The following is a 17,124-nucleotide window of genomic DNA, read 5'->3' on the forward strand; positions in this document are numbered from 1 at the left end:
AAAGCCAGCAGGCCTTGGGCCGGTCCCTCTGCCCTCCTCTGAGCTGGCCCTACAGACAAAAGTGGAAAGCTGTTGGGGTTGCATGGTGACAGGCAGCAGTGCAAATGTTTGGAGAAGACAGGTAGGAGTTACCAGCTGGGAACTAGGCGAGGGCAGAGCAGGTGGTTTTAGGGCTGCAAGGGAAGAGGGGAAGGAAAGAGCCCAGTTCTTGTATTAACTGATAACATTGAGGGCATTAATCAGCGAGTGAAGCTCATCCCTTACGCTCTCCAAGGAGTGACAGATGGTCTGAGGGCTGTCCAGGAGCTCGATGCTGTGGGTGTAGGGCTCGTATTTGACCGAGAAGGGCCGCTTGATGTGTGCCGCGTAGCTCCTGCAAGGAAAGGATGCAGAGGGCTTGGTACAAGAGATGGGTCCTGAGTCCCCCTCCTTAGCCATCATCATTTACTCAGATCACAACGGGTTAATGCTCCTCTAGGCAGAGTTTCTAGGTTTATACAAAAAGCTCTGGTTTCCCACATTTCCAGCTCCACAGGGCTAGAGCAGTAGTTGAGATCTCTCCTGTTCAGCAAGGGAGAGCATGATTTTGACTGTGGGTTTCCATGGGCTCACATCAAACTGGAGGGTACACTGAACTGGTGACCTCTGTGGCCATCACCAAGCATCCTCTACTCCTAGTTCTTTTTTTTTTTCCTTTTTCAAAAATGCCAAGGAGATTTAGAAGCTAATTACAGGGAAAGCCTGTGCTATTACAGTATTATATTCCTAAATCCTTTCTGCCTTTCATTTATTCACTAATCTCTGCTTGGGGAGAGGGGATCTAGCTGCAAGCTGCATTAAGGATAGATTTGACAGGCAGTGACTCAGGCCTGGGCAAGAGGATGGGAATAGCATCACCAGAGCCATGTGCTAGAGTAAAGCTGCACTACTGTACCCAAAGACAGCTGGAGTCTAGATCTCAGTGATGAGCTTGACTTTATCTGATACCTCTCAAGAGCAAGACTTTGTTGCTACCTTTCTAATGAAGAAATACGTGGATGAGTGAAAACAAATCAAGGGTAAGTTTTCCCCAAAGTTGCTCATGTTCAGTTCCAACACTAAGACTTGTATGCTTGACAAGGTAGGGATTTTTTTTCTTTAGTGACTGCATAAATATGGAGATAGGGATCTATATTTAGGTCCTCATGGCTACAATCTCACGCTGGAAAGTCCTGGGAAGATGAGGGGAAAAACTATCAACAGGCAGGCTCCTCACCTCTGCTGAGGCTTCACCCTTTGGCTCCTGAATTGCTTAGCTTAGGGTACCCTCTTGTGGCTTCCCTGGGTCTGCTCTGGAGCAGGGCTCAGGAACCGCATCCCTTGCTCAGAGAGATGCTCCTCTGGCTGGTACTGCATGTCACAGGGAAGCCTAGTCCGGAATTGCTGGGGTTTGGGGGAAAAACACCAGACAGGGCCAAGGGGCAGCATGATCCAACCATAGGCTGAGGCTTGCAGGGAAACAAAGCCAAGTGTAAACGGAGAGGCTTTCTGCAGACTCACATTGTCCACATTCTAAAAGACAGGGCTTATCTCAGTTCTACCAGGCAAGGTCCAGCTCACGTCTCTTATTAATGCCACAGTGATGGCTCATAGCACAGCCCTCCAACACTTGACACCTTTTTGAAGCATATGACATGGGTGCCTGGAAGGGCACTGAGGGTGTGTGTCCACCCTAGAAAACTGGTGGAAAGTTTTCTTTCTAGGAAAAGAGGCATTTCTTGAGGGATAACACTGATAATGAGGTTCATGGTGGCAGAAAATGCAGATGTTTTAATGCTTTCACTTCATAAATTAACATTTGTGTGGTCTCTTTAAAGAGGATCACTTGCAGTGCTTGTCACTGTCAAAGCCCTCTAGCCTAATGACTGGGTATTTGGTGTATTTTTCTTTTTTAAATGCAGGGAAATGACTCATTAGGCAACAGCTGGGGGGTTTTTTAAAGTAGTTTAGTGTGTGTGTGAGAGGACAGGCTCCCCAGGTGCTTGCTTTTGAGCAGCTGGACTCTGGGTTGTATGAACAGTACAAGTGAGGGTAATAAAAGCAGAAGTTGAAATATAGCAGTCCTCACCACATTATTTATATGAAATACTCCACTTGCAGGAACTGCAAAGTCATATACATTTTCTAATACCTCAGCTTATCCTATCCCTTTCCTCAGCTATCATAAAATGGTATAGACAAAGTTTCCCTCTGTCAGTCCAGTGTTAAAGGATTGAGCTTTCCTCATTCTGGGTGTGGCCAAGAAAATGCACTTCTGAACAGATGTCCATGGGTAGAGCTGCCCCTCTCTATCCTGTTTGCAGTCCCATGGGATGGACTGAAACCCAGTTTCACTGGTGGGATGCTGTCTGGGGTCTGCTAACCCATGTTAACCAGTCTAGGTGGCAAAAGTTCCTTTTTTTTTTTTCCATGGATAAATCTATCCACATCAAGCAAATTTGTTTTGTTCATGTATGAGCTACTAATGATGCCTGGGATTTTTTTGCTGGTTGGATGATAAATGGGTAAGTTGTCCAGCAGCTGCACAGAAAGACAAACATCTTCCTGCATCCTAAATTCAGAGAATCCCATTGTTTTGAGCAGCTCTTCAACCTTCTCCTAAAACTTTCACCCACAAAGCAAAATTTTACAGGATGCAGAAGCCCATGTTTCAGGACACATGTTGGTGAGATGCTCCTGTGAAGGACAGCCAGAACCTGACCTGTGTCACTTGGCCCTTCTGTAGCAAGGAAGCAGAGGGGGTCCTGGTGGGTGGTTTGGGTCTCCAATTTCTCGACCTCCAGCCCTCTGTTATGTTGCTTGGCCTCCCCTGGGAACTGGAGATAGTCTGTAACTCCTTCCTATGAGAACCAGGCAGATGAACTAGATTTGTCCCCTCTCTCGCTGCCTCAGTCTTGTCACCAAGAGTGTCTCCCACTCCATCCCATGCCCTCGAGTTCTTAATATTTTTGGGGGGCTCTTAGGCAAATCCAAGGGACTGAAGCTGGATGCTGTAGGAAATGAATAATCACTTTACTTTGAAAGACCTGACAACAGTTTCCAGAGTACTTCTGAGACCTTGAACTGAAAGCAGCCATGGTGTCAAGCCCTGTTTCAATATATTATAACTTAATTTCCTTCTGTTTGGGTCTACTGCCCAGTCCTACCTCAGTTTACTTTTGGCATCACTGAAGCTCTCGGACACAAAATATACAGGCTGGTAGTTCTGATCCTGGTAGGGCTGAACAGCAGCAGCATCAGGGTCGAAGTCCCGCACTTCTGGCTCATCTGACAAGGAGTGCTATGGATAGAGCAGAAAAATTCCAGCATGAAATTTAGGGGATTGCAAAGCACATATGTGATAGACAGAGGTGGAGAAAAGATCAGGTAAAGTCATTGGAGCTGTGCAGAGGAAGAAGGGTTTTTGCTGTACAGGGTCTAGAGCAGGGAGGAAAGTTATGCTGGGACTTACTATGAGCTCCCCATAGGAAGACAGGAGCCCAGCTCCATAGGCTTTGACTATCCCATTCTGTCTGCAGAGCCCAAACTCCACCGTAAACCAGTAAAGCTGTGAAAGGAGAAAGAAAATTGGATAATTCATAGGGAACACAGCTCCTCATCTTCATCTCCCTGTCACTTCTGAGCCCTTGCATCATGGCTGGGGTCTGGGGTTGTTTAAATGAACGGGCACCTAGCACTTTGTCCCTTCCTCCTTACCCTGAACCCATCGCTGCCAGAACAAAGTGCTAAACTAAGTTGCTGACACACTGGGACAGATGGAAACTGTGTCCCTGGGCTGGTCCCCTGCATGCCTGGCTGCTGCACGGTGCTGCCATTCGGTGCCCTTGGAGCAGGACAGGTCACCTTGCTGAGGGAGAGCCAAAGGAAGCAAATGACATTCAATCTCATCCCAAAGAGTCCCAGCAGTGCTGTCGTTAGAAATACGATGCTTGATGATACTCTGGTGCCTGAGAAAATTGGGTTAATGTGCAAGTGAGCTCTGCTGTTTAACTGATCTCTGCTCTGCACGGTCATCGTGAAAGAGCAGGGCTGGGGCAGCTTGGGTAGGGACTCAGAGCCTGCAAACTGGGGAGACCAGGCTGGACCAGTCCCTTTGATACTGCAGAAGTGCTGCTGGAGGGTTCAGGGCCCCCATCCAGCAAAAAGGAACACTTACCGTGGAAAGTTTCTCAATTTCTTCATCAGTTGCTCCCAGAGACGCCAGACCAATGTCCTGGGAAGAGAAGGGAAGGGGCAAACATCAGGACAGATTTGGTCTGAGGACCTTATGTGTGAATTGCTCTGTTTTGTTGCCTTGAGACAACAGATTTTATTGCCCTGCACTGCCACGTATCTGCTGGGCTTCATCATGCTCAGTCTAGAAATTATTTGCTGCAGAGTCTGATTTTTTTAATCTGTATTAGGGTTCTCGGTTCATCACTAGGGTTCCTGAATGTCATATTCAATATAAATAAATCCTAGCACAAGAAGGGTTTAGTGGCAAGGCTAGAGTTGGGCTGGGTTCCCATCTCGGGTGCAAGGAAGCAGAAGAACACCTTACCTGAGAGAACTGGGCAAATGTCTTGTCAGCCAGCATCGGGACGTGCCCCAGCAGCTCGTGACAGCAATCCCTGCCAATGCCCAGGGGGAGAGGAGGAAAAGTCCGTTAGGGAGCAGGGTTAATTGCTGGCCAGGTGGGATGTCTGGGCAGGGGAGGCCATTGGGGCTGGGCAATACTCACGGCTCGGGGGAGTGCATGGGTGAGGACGCGTGGCGGATGTACTGTGTGCACTGGAAGACACGGAAGGCCAGGCTGGCAAGGAAATCCCGCGCCGACAGCAAGCCAGCCACCGGCCGGAGCTGGAAGCCAGTCCTCTCTGAAACAGCACGTATCATCTCTGCAGGGCTGTGCTGGTGTTCCGTGTTCCCAGCACGGACAGCAAAAGCATCAGTGCTGGAAATTAAAGGGCTTCTGCTGTGCCAAGCCTAATGGTTTTGCTTCTACTAGGGAGCAACTCCTCTTTAGGTGCTCAGTGGGATTATTTGACTATGGGCTTGACCTTCAGTTGTAGCCCACTGTGTTTAGCTGCAGTCCCCACCACCTGGGCTCTACTTCTGTCCTCTGTGGGCAATGCACAAACCTCCACCAGCTCTCCTCCCAAATCTCAGCTCACACAATCCTCCTCCAGGTTCAAGTTTCCTGGCTGCAGCTGCCACCACCATGCTGGAGCCTTGGCAGACCCCTGGACCTGGGTTCCCCAGGCTTGTACCCACCTTTCAGGAAGCGGGAGACCTCCTCCAGCTGAGGGATGCTGTTCTCATTGTAGCCGCAGAATTTCTCCAGTAGATTGAAAGCTTCGAGATACTCCTTGCAGGCATGGGTGGGGTACAGGCTCTTCAGGGTGCTGTACACCTCCTTCCTTCAGGACAAGAGGTGGCAGATGTTCAGTGCCTTGATGCGTCTAGTCCTCTCCTGTCCTCTGGTTACACATTCATCAAGGACTCATGCCTCTAGGTTTCTTGTCTTTTTGCCTTTCTCTACCACTAAGTGTAAAGTCAGCAGTTGTATCTGCACAGACCTATTTCTGACCTTGAAAGTCAGAAGACTGAATAAAAGGTATTAACTAGAATTAAAATATTCCCTGTAGATTAGCTCCAGATGTTGCATGATGAAGACGGTCAATACAACCAGGAGATGACCTCATTTAGGAGCCTGCGTACTCAGCTCATACGAAGTGGCTTTGTTTGCAGAGACACTTCTGCAGCAACACTCTTGGAAATAATCATGTTCAAAGGAAGCTTTTTTCTAAGTGAGGCCAATGAGGTACTATGCAGATATTCACCATGGGCCTCAAACTTCTTTCTCTCTCCCCCTAGAGAAGTGGGACTCCAAATTGTCCACCTCACTCTCTGGGGAGGCTCCTTTGGAGGAAAGTCCTGGGGGCTGCAGTGTGAAAGTGCTCTCTGTGCAGCCTCAAGAGAGGAGGAGAGAGAGCATCGTTGTTTTGGAGGTAGCTTGCTCTCCCAAATGCAGTCCCTACCATAAAACATCGTGCAATGAGTTACTGGTTTTTATAACAAGCCATTCAAGAGGATGGTTGCACTCCAGATACATTTTTCAAGAGGTCACACCCTAACCATTTAGGTTTTATTTCACAGCTTCTACTGGTGAAGCCAATAAAGGTCACAGATTAAACCAGTGCTCACCAGGTCGCGATCTCCTCTGCCGTGTACTCCACATGAGGGATCGGGTCCCCGCTGCAAGGCAAACACATCGTTACCGACAGCAGCAGAGCACAAACCAGGCTCCTCTTCCCTTTGAGAAGGAAGAACTTTGGAGAAGTTCTGCATGATGTTGGTCAGTCTTCTTTAAACCAAATAAAGGGGTGACAGGAAAGACGAAGCCTTGGGGGCTTTGTACAGGTGCAACAAATACACAGACACAGAGAAAAGCATTAATTTAGCCAGAGGTTATAAATTAACAAGGGATGAGCAAAAGTTCAGCAGACATAATATTTTCCAGGAAAAAAAAAAAGGGGGTTCACTGGGAAAAATTGAAACTTTGTGTGAAAATAAATTAATTTCATGTGCCTGAACTTCAGGGTGCCGATGGCTCCAAGAATTAATCAGTGTCTGCAAAATAAAAGGAAGCTTATAAGGAAAACTAAAGACATTTGAACTGCAGAAAAATATATTGTCAGTAAGATTAAGGATGGCAAGAAAAGAAAATATTAACTTTGATATAAGGGAACTAAAGAAGATCGACACTTTTGCCTTTTCTGCATCTTAATTAGCAACTGTATTTCCTAAATCCTTCTGTTCTGTACTTGAACAAATGAGATATTCATATATTACAGCGATAAATCAGCGTTCCTTTTCCATTAACAGCCTGAAGGGAGGCTACACAGCAGCTCGTAAATGCAAACCTGCAGATGAGACATGAGAGAAGACATCTTAAATGGGTGCATCATCTCAGGACAGTATTTCTTCCCGTGTCCCAATGACTTTCTGTGCATTTAGTATCAGTACAGAGGTAAAAACATCAATGTCTATATTCTGGGCTTCAAATCTGCAAAGAACATGAAACCTAACAGAGCAGAAAGCCATGCTGGGATCACACTGGTTGCAAGGGTAGCTCAAGAAGGTGACCCACCTAATTTCCATAGCCTGCTTTCAGCACAGCTCGCTACAGAAATGTACATTTAAAGTCTTGCTCAGAGAAGGAGATGCTACAGTGGAAGGCAGTGTTACTGAACAGCATCTAGGGAACATTTTCCAAGCTCAACTGAATATTAGAGCTCTGTTTAATGTTGTAGTGAAGAGCCTGAATGTTATCACTGCATGTATCAGAACAGGAGTATTAAGTAGGAGTACAAAAGATAGTCTTAAATCTATATAAGACAATGATGAGACCATTACTGGAATCTATTTAATTTACAAAAGAGAGTTAGGAGGTGAATCATTTAGTCTATAAATACCCTCACAGCAAAAAAAAAAGAATAAATCTGATAGCAGAATTCAATCTAGCAGATGAAAGACATGCAAGATCCACTGGGTGAAAGCTAAAGTTACCAAAGTACAGTTTAGAAATAAACCCCACATTTTTTTCTCAGCCAGGATAATGAACAATTGGAACAAGTTTTCTGGGAACAATTGGAACAAGTTTTCTGGGTACGTGGTAGCTTTTTCAGTACTTGACACACTGAAGTTGAAACTAGATGTCATTCTAGAAGAGATGCTACATTGCAAAATCAAGTTTGAGGCCTGATGGAATTCTATGTGGCTTTTGTTATGCAGGAGGTTTATTCTGGCTTTCTCAATGGATGAATTAATGATCACAGACAGTTTTTAATTAAGAAGAGACTGGAATACATAGAGAGAAGAGGGACACAAAAAGAGCTGGCAAGGCTGAATGGGGAGACAAAATATAAAAGTCTCATGCAGGTAGCACAATGACTTCCCAAGAGGTTGCATTGACATGGCATTGTCCCTGCATGGATGTTAGGAAAGAGACTTACTGCTTATAGTGAAAAGCAATTTCTGCTATCGATTTCCTTCGCTGGCGATACGCTGGGTCAGAGTAGCCCTGTGATGACAAATAGGAACAGAGAAAGGATTTTTAATTGGTTATCAAAACTTCTCACCCCAAAAATTTCATCACTGGCTGGAGAAATTTCTCTCATTGATTGCACTACAGTTAAGTGACCAGCCACACTAATAGTTCTCCAGCTCCCTGCTTCTGAGGGAAAGCTCAGGACTCCAATGTGAAGACGTGCCCACACAGACTAACTCACTGGATGATCCAGGTCCAAGTCAGGGTCAAACTTGGTGACCAAATGGTGGCACTTGTCCAATTCACAGATTTTTCTGGGAAACCAGTGAACTGTGGGGAGAGAGAAAGAGAAAAACTGGATGTGGAAGAGAAGATAGAGCATCTCCTGCTGAGAATGGGTTGTGAGGTTGGATAAGATACATCTGATTTAGTGTATGCACAACAAACAGCACATGACACAGCTGTGCCTTCTGGGAAGTAGTCCCACACTCTCAATGCTCTCATCCTAAAGTCAGATCTAATGCCACGATCTGCTTCACATGGCTTCCCTGCCCATCCCTCAGCAGAGTATTTTGTGACAAAATTAATCAAGGAGATGAAAAGTGGATTTTAAAGACTCTAGACTTCACATTAAAAACAAATCCAGAGGTCCAACTGGTTGCAGAGCGATCACTGCAGATCTCTAGGGATATTTTATAATAACAATCACCCTGTCTTCAGAACAGGTTGGCATGGGGAGTGTCTTGCAGTTTAGTGTTGGATCTGTACAGAGTTCCTGACACGTGGGTAGGAAACTACTTTACATTTATAATGTAAAACACTGGAGTAGGGATAGAGAACTCTGGAGGAGAGGTGTGAACAAAGCATGAAATTTAATCTCCTATTTCTGTTTTTTTCAATCTAGCACCAGGAGAATGGGCTATGTACTCTGGAGGCTATTGAGAGAGGGACAAGGAGGAAAGCAGCTCCCAGGATTCAGGTGTGCCAGAGGCAGTCTTTTATGTTTTGGTCAAATTCAGCATACAGTAGCCATTCTCCTTCTCTGAGGATAACAAAGTGTCCACCCTGTTTCTACAGCCTATCACCAAAAATTAAATAGTTTGTAAGTTCCTTACATTTATCTTCCTTAGTTGTCCTCACATCTTCTGCTACCCTCTTGATGGAGCTCATGAAAGTATTGAGGTCAGAGCTATGGACTTCAAAGCGCACAAAGTACTCCAGCTCAGCAGTTCCTTCACGGGGCTTTCGGCTAAGCCTGGTCTCCAGGTGGTGAATTTTAGCTTCAAATGTCTTTTGGGACATGGAAAAGGAGAACAAAAACATCAAACAACACTTGAAACACCAAGTGGTACTTCCCTAGCAGATACATTTGGGAGAGACTCCTTATCTCTTCCTCTTTTTTTACCCACACTGGGGTAAACACACTTATCCATTAACTCCACAATTTTTCCTTTTGGACAAACAACCAGTGGGGCTGGTTAAAAACAATCAACAGAAGACTTCCACAGGGGCAAAGAATCATAGAGTCATAGGATGGTTTGGGTTGAAAGGGACATTAAAGCTCATCCAGTTCCAACCCCCCTGCCAGCAGCAGGGACACCTTCCACTAGACCAGGTTGCTCAAAGCCTCATCCAGCCTGGCCTTCAACACTTCCAGGAAGAAGCAGCCACAGCTTCTCTGGGCAACCTGGGCCAGTGTCTCACCACCCTCACAGCCAAGAATTTCTTCCTCATATCTCATCTAAATCTACCCTTGTCCAGTTTATAACCATTGCCCATTGTCCTGTCACTCCCTGCCCTTGTCCAAAGTCCCTCCCCACCCTTCCTGGAGCCCCTTCAGGTACTGGAAGGCCATTAGAAGGTCTCCCTGGAAAGAAGATCCTATCAAGAGGTGAAATTGATGTAGCAAATGGCACCTCCTATGACCCCTTTTCCTTCAGTCTCCCACTCAAGGCAAAGGCGGGTTTTTGCTGGTTGGGGGGCGTTGGCGATGACGTAGAAGGAGGAAGGGGGGGGCGCTGCCCGGCGGCGGCCGCTGTCCAGGGTTCTGAACTGCCAGGGCTCAGCCCCACCCGCTCCGCCGGGGCACTAATTTGGGGCTCACGATCAAAACTGGTATCATTCGGGTTCATTATTAGCACTGACCACCCCCAAAGAATAATAAGGAGATAAAATGGTGTGTGGAGTCTTCCAAAGGGTGCTGGTAGATTTGTGGATATTTTCTTCAGCTCACTGAAAACTGGAAGTTTTCAAAATCCTTGGGCAACGACCCCAGCCTTTCCAAAGTCTCTGCAAGATCTTTGGTAGAGGAAGGGATATAATTTCTTTTGTTAATCAGAGGCAGAGAGATGAGAAGGAACAGATGCGATGCCACAGGTAAATTAAATTTAGGACCGTGTTTTTTAATGTACCTACCAACTTCACTATTACATTGTCCCCTCCACAATCAATACCTTTGCATTAATCTGACAGCCGTGATTGCATTACCTATGCTTTGGCTGCATGTAGCACATACAGAAGAGTGAAACCAGCTTCCCTGCAGCCTGGTTCATGATGAGGCAAATGTCATTATGCCCGTCTGCTTTCATATCTTGTACCTGCATTGCCAGAGGGATCTAGGAAATGAATCTTCTTCTGTTGTGGCTTGACATGCTTGCCTTTTTATTATATTTAAAGTTCTCTCTGCGACAAGCTCAAAGAGCTTTTTTACTAGAAAAGCTCTTGATGAAGCAAGCAAATGGCTCCAGGAAGAAACAAGTAATATTTTAACATAAGCTGCCCCTACTTCTTGCTTGATGTTTTAAAATTTGTTTAAATTATAGATTTTAAATGCAGTGTAACAAAACCTACCAAGTACAAGAGCCTACACATCTCTGCTCCATACCCACTAAGCAGTCTGTTCCATTTGAAATGTTACACTGATGGATTTTTCATGCCTTACCTGGTAGCTGCGCACTTCTAGGAAGGAGACCCCAATCATGGCAACACCGAGGCTTTTGTATGACAAGCTTGTCTTAGAGATTCTCTCAGTCTTTAAACAAGAACCATATGTTGCCCAAAAAAGAGCTTTTCTTGCAACAGTCCTCGTAGAGGTGACACAAGATGTTTTGTAATTGCTGAAGATCTTAGATTATCAGAGCTAGTACTGCATGGGCAACGAATAGCTAGAATGTCCTACAATTCCAGGGAAACACTTATCTCCTAAACACACTTCCTGTATGTTTACAGCCGTTAGGTGGTGATTCTGCTGTACAGTGTTGCTGGTGATCTGTTTTTACCCCAGAATTGGCTGCATTTCTTGGGGAAGAAGGTGTTATATAATTAACGTGTGTATTAATATATGAGTGAGCAACATGCCCTTGTGACCAGAAAAGCCAACCACATACTGAATTGTAGTAGCAAGACTGTAGACAACAGGTCAAAGGAAGTGATTCCTCCTGTCTATCTGGTATATCTCCACTTCTGGAGTACCATGTCCCGTAGAAGAAAGACACTGATGTGCTATAGCAGCTATAGCAGAGGGCTGCCAAGATGCTCAGGAGGCTGGAGCACAATGTTATATGAAGAAAGATTGAGGAATTTGATTTGTTCAGCCTTAAGAAGTGAGGGGGCATAGGAGATTGGTTCACTGTCTACTAGGACCTGGTAGGAGGGTGTAAAGAAGACAAAGCCAGACTCATCTGAAAAGTACATAGTAGGTGGAGAAGAGACAATGGGCACAAGCTGGAAGCAAGGACATTAAAGGGAAAAACAAAAGTGAAAAACCTTTTTACCATGAAGGCAGTCAAACACTACCCAAAGGATCCAAGGAGACTGTGGGATCTCTGCCTTGGTGATATTCAAAATGCAACAAGCACAGCCCCGAGCAACCTGCTGTGACTGGACCTGCTCTGAGCAGGAGGTTGGACTAGAGACCTCTGGAGGCCTCTTACAACCCACATGACTGATTAATAGGAACAAATTGTCCTCGCCTCTCACTGCTGAAGTCAATGAAATTAAACTACTGTAGATAAAACAGATCTCAGAACCTCAGTTTGCAAAACACTTTTGAATCCTTCTGGATGAAAATGTACTACACAAATGCAAGGTGTCATGTTTGGATTACTGTTTAAATAGGCAGCACTTATTTCAGTCTTTTAATTCATAGTTCTGATACCCTTGATAATGCAACGTTATCTTGCTGGCTAGGGGGAAAAAGCTCAATTAGTTACCAGCTTGCCTTGGTATTAAAGCCATATACAGGGCACATCTCTGGGGGGAACCAACAGAACCTTTAACAGGTGAATCAAATTCATCCCTGAAGTAGGGAGGTAATTCTGAAATCAATATACCAGTTTTACATCCAGAGTGAAGTTGTTCCTGTAATTTTGTGATCAGGGACCAATGTGACAATTCCATTCAGAGAGTATCAAAGCCTTGACCCACAAGTAAGGTGGGTTTGGTCTGTAGCTATGGAGAGGACATGGCTTGCTTTGAATGTGGGATCAGAGTCCTGTGCATGAAGTCGAAGTGCTGAGTGGTGGAGGGGGATGTCAGAGCATGCTACAGGCCACAAGGGTATGGATTGTAGGTGTGAAACTGTGTGGCTGGATCAAGTAAGTAAGCAAAGTTAAGCCCAGAGCTTGACAGCACTACCAGACAGAGTATGGCTTACTCTTACTGATGGAAAGTGAGGGCATGTTGGGGCATGAGCAAAGCATGACTGTGGGGACATCAGACAATTAACTGGTAATTCACAGCAGGCAGACCTAGTCTGAGTCTTCTTTAGTAGACTCAAGTGATAATTCTCACAGAACAGCCATGAAACCTGTAGTGTGTTCCTTGAATCCCACACAACAGATTAAGTTAGGTACTCACCTCAAATACCTTAAGTGCACGGGACAGTGGTGAAGTCTTGGCTCCCTTGAGCATGAAGAAGAGGTTCAGCATGGCTCTCCCATCCTTCTCCTCAAAGACAATGGTCTCTGTAGACTCTGCAGCATCAGTGGCTGGGGGGGGGGAAAAAACCTCTCTTTCCTTCCTGGCATCTTCAATGAGGCTTTGACGTCTACCAATGAACCGTGGTGACTGAAGGCAGAACAGAAATAAATAACACTTCTGATAGAGCTGTAGGGGAGATCAGAGTCATCCCCAGTAGCTGGGTGAGGTGTGGCCAATGTGTCTCAACAGAGGAAGAAGGGGAGGGTTGAACTGACTTGCCTGGCTTTATAGAGGAAGATCTGGTGATGAGGATTGAGGCTTTAGAATTGAACTTTCAGAAACGTGAAGCTTTAGGAAAAAATCTGTGTAAAATATCCTTATAGTATGACTAGACAGTAGGTCCCCCCCCTCCCCCAACATTCCCTAGAAACAGTTCTCAATATTCTTCAAAAAATAAAAATCAGAAACAATCTTACACAGTTTTCAGGTGTCTGATGAACTCAAGAGGAGAGGTGTTAGATAAACTGAAGTCATCTGAGAAAAAGATATGCAATGAGGGACAGCTGAAGGCCACAGCTGTGGCCTGGACAAGAAACATGAACTGTCTGAAAGTGTCCTAGCACGGTGGCTTAGCTAAACTGCTCCCAGGATCCAATGCAACATCTTCCTCTGATATTAAGTGGGTGCTTGTCTATTGAATTGTAATTGGAACCACAACCATACACCCCAGAAAAGAAATTACTCCCAATGATCTATAGATTTGTTTTGTCCCAACAAACTCCTGCAGATTTCTGCTACTTGGAATTCCACCTAAAATGCTGCAAGTCTGTGCCTGGGATCATGTTAGGTCACTCATTTATATTTATAGTGAGCAACAACCTATTTCCACCACTGCTGTTTCTTTTGTTATACCAATAGCTCTTGTACTAACTTATTTAGTTTTCATCTTTTTACAACTAGTTTTCCATTTAGAGGCAGCTCAGCTGGTTCCAATTTTTTGTGTTCGATAACCAAACCAGATGACAAACCTTCAGGACTTGCTAAAAGAAACCTGGGGCAGCACTGAAGAAGGAGCAGAACATAAAGCCATCCAGCACCTGCATAGAGCAGGATTGGCTGCAGTCTTCCCTCTGATTACATTGGAAAAGATCTGGAACAGAGATAGATGCTAACCAAGCAGAGCCTTCCTTACCTTGTGAAATTTATAGAATGTTTTCTTTTTAAAAAGGCAGCTTGCTCAACTACTAAGTCCATTTTCTCTCTGATTTTTCAAAGCCCACCATCAGTAACTAATGCTTCCTGTGCAAACCCTCTTGGACACTTTCTCGGTGTAAAGCTGACATTTTAAAGGTAGCCTGAAAAATGCAGCACACGGAAGTGCCAGCCCACACACTTCTATCTGGTCCTTTTTTAATAATGAGACCCCTCTGGTATGATATTTGCTGATCCTCAATCCCTTTATTCCTTGTGGCACAGACATCTTCTAACAAATAAGCACATATTGCTACTTGTCTAAATTGACAGTGTTCAAACCCAAAGACAGAAGACAGATAATATCCTGGGGCATAACTTTTAAAAGCTTGTGAGCACGTGCTCAGCTTTAAGCGTGTGTTTTATATCGCCGCCGTGTTTAAAGCTAAGCTGGTGTTTACTTTAAAGTGTCTGCAATAAGCAGGGCAAACAGCCCTGTGCTTGCCACAGTCACTGGGCTGTGCCAGGCAGTGCTTCAGCCAAGGGTGTTTTATCACAATGTGCCCCAAGGCATAGAGGTGAAGCAGGATTTTACTTCTGGGGGAGAGAAGGGAATTTAGACTCCTATGTTTAGGCTGTAAATCTAGTTAAAATCTGACTGGAAGAGGTTTAAATAGTGAGAAGACCTGTGTGACTGGAAAGCCACACTGGGAGAGGCAGCCACAACCAGTTAAACCAATGTGCTGGGTCTGGCAGGCAGGAGCAGAGGGTTTTGGTCCCTGTCAAGGCATCCTGGAAGCTACTTAGCTCCATGCTGGCATCGTTTGGGTGGATATTTTCTTTCTTTTATTTTCTTTCTTTCTTTCTTTCTTTCTTTCTTTCTTTCTTTCTTTCTTTCTTTCTTTCTTTCTTTCTTTCTTTCTTTCTTTCTTTCTTTCTTTCTTTCTTTCTTTCTCTTTCTCTCTTTCTCTCTTTCTCTCTTTCTCTCCTTCTCTCTTTCTCTCTTTCTCTCTTTCTCTCTTTTAAGAAAGAAAAGAAAGAGGCTGAATTTTGCATGGGACAAGAGTGCTGGGAGGAACCTGCCTCCTGCCTCTTCTGCCAGGTAGAGGCTGCCTGGCTACATGCTCCCCGTCCCACCATCCTCTCCTCTGCCCTGTACATTTACACTCATCAGGTACCTCCTTGTGCTGGAAATTAGGAATCTGGCACATAAATGAACCAAACAGATCTCTCCTGATAAATGCCTGCCTCTCTTCAGAAGGCACTGGTACATGGAATTCCCGAATTGCCTTGCAGACAAGCTCCCTGAGTGCACATCTGGCTACAGTGAGAAGTTTAATTTGATTTTGCAAAGCATTTATTTGCCTGACTGGGGTCTGAGTCTGATACGGTCTTATGAACAGTTAGTTCATTTTTCCTTCTTTGAATTCACTGCAGCTCAGAGTGCCCTGCCTAAGCACTGCCATCAAAAACTCTGAATTAAAGTACTTTAGTTGTTTTGGTTGGTTTTTTTCCCTGCCTCATTATTTGCAGCAAGCAGGAAGGATTGTAAAGACTGTTTCTCTCCCTGCAGCATGGGGACAGTAATGTCCCACCCCTGCTTCCTTGGGTGCTCTTGCCTCCAGCTGCTATCTCCTGCCTGGCTCTGCTTGTGTGCTCCATAACCCTGTTCCAGCTACAGCCCCAGGGTGTCTTGTAAAAACTATTAGCAGCAGAAAAACTAACCTAACAAAAGATTTTTCCACGGTGTGGGTTTGATGTTTGACTGGCCCAGCTGACTTGTAAAATACCTGCTGGTGTAGATAAATTCTGGAATTGCAAAGGTCTTTTTTTCCCCCCCAGTTTGCACAGTTTCCCCTGCAGCAAGGTGCTGGTTAATGGCAAGAGAACCCTTTAGACCTGCTGGAGATGGTTAACCAGGGCTGGGTGGTCACGCCAGCACCATGAGGGCCAGGGACATGCAGTGTCACATACAAATGCAGAGTCATGGCTCTTGTCTGGTACAAGCCAGCAAGATGTGTTGGGATTGTGGTGAGCTCCTGTGCTAGGTGAAGCAAAGGACAAAGCTTTCCATGCAGCCTGCTCTCTGACTGACCCTAACAGGGGTCAGGTTATTCTTTTATTATTTTTGTGAGAATTTCCATTCAAAGATAGGTCGAGGTTTTATGTCAGCCCCAGGCTGGAGGAGCCACTCACCCCAAACTGGCTGTCAAATTCCTGCCAGCAAACCTGGTGAACCCAAATTCCTCTGGCTCCTTCGTTCAGGGGCTCGTTTCCCATCAAACACGAAGCAGCACCCCACAGTGTGTAATAATCAAACACTTGCTCCTTCTCAGGACAGCAACAAGCATCTCAAGTACTGATTTGATGAGCAGCCTGGAAAATACCAGGTTTTCAAGAACCACTTAAGTGTTCATTATTTTGCCAGGATGAAAATGGTTGTGTGAGAGGGAAGCCAACCCTGGTTTCCATTTATTAGAGAAAGCAAGCTTACCTCCTTGTTTCTTAAATGTTTTCCTTCCTTTCCAGCATGCTCTACTCCCCAAAACACCTCTCACTGCCTGTGTAGTGGCTGATCTTACTGAGCCAGAGCACCACAGAGGGTTAAGAGGAGAGCAGGTGGAAAAGGCAGTGAGGGTAAGGGAGGGAAATGGGGAGTTCTATGGAGTCACCCTGCCAAACACATCTGCTCCCTAACCCAGCTCAAATCCTGGGCTTCCTCCTGCTGAGCATCCCAAGGGGTCCCCTCCTGGTGCACTCGCTGCCACCAGCTGCTCTGGCTCCTCCAGGGTCACCCGTAGCCTGGCCACATCTCTGACCCACAGGACTGTCCCACGCTGGGAGTCTCCGGGCTCCTCCTGCCTGCCCTGGCATTTGGGTTCCTGTCCCTCCAGCCAGGCCAATGGGTTGGCCAGACTTGGCTGTCCAAAGGCACTTGACAG

At 45.6% G+C, this 17,124-nt stretch overlaps 1 protein-coding gene across 1 annotated transcript in view; it reads right to left on the reverse strand.

Moving 5' to 3' along the window:
- Positions 1–213: 213 nt before the first annotated feature.
- Positions 214–17,124, reverse strand: part of TH (tyrosine hydroxylase) — a 17,598-nt gene continuing 687 nt past the window's right edge. Inside the window, exons 2-13 of the mRNA XM_010162685.1 lie at positions 12,929–13,138; positions 9,187–9,361; positions 8,313–8,401; positions 8,037–8,104; positions 6,226–6,276; positions 5,293–5,438; positions 4,760–4,895; positions 4,580–4,649; positions 4,196–4,252; positions 3,491–3,586; positions 3,186–3,319; positions 214–373 (exon numbers count right to left, since the gene is read on the reverse strand). Of these exons, the coding sequence (XP_010160987.1) occupies positions 214–373; positions 3,186–3,319; positions 3,491–3,586; positions 4,196–4,252; positions 4,580–4,649; positions 4,760–4,895; positions 5,293–5,438; positions 6,226–6,276; positions 8,037–8,104; positions 8,313–8,401; positions 9,187–9,361; positions 12,929–13,138 (1,392 nt within the window). The remainder of the gene's footprint in view (positions 374–3,185; positions 3,320–3,490; positions 3,587–4,195; positions 4,253–4,579; positions 4,650–4,759; positions 4,896–5,292; positions 5,439–6,225; positions 6,277–8,036; positions 8,105–8,312; positions 8,402–9,186; positions 9,362–12,928; positions 13,139–17,124) is intronic.

The sequence above is a fragment of the Antrostomus carolinensis genome, unplaced genomic scaffold, assembly GCF_000700745.2.
Source record: "Antrostomus carolinensis isolate BGI_N321 unplaced genomic scaffold, ASM70074v2 scaffold11292, whole genome shotgun sequence".
In the NCBI taxonomy this organism is placed as follows: Eukaryota; Metazoa; Chordata; class Aves; order Caprimulgiformes; family Caprimulgidae; genus Antrostomus; species Antrostomus carolinensis.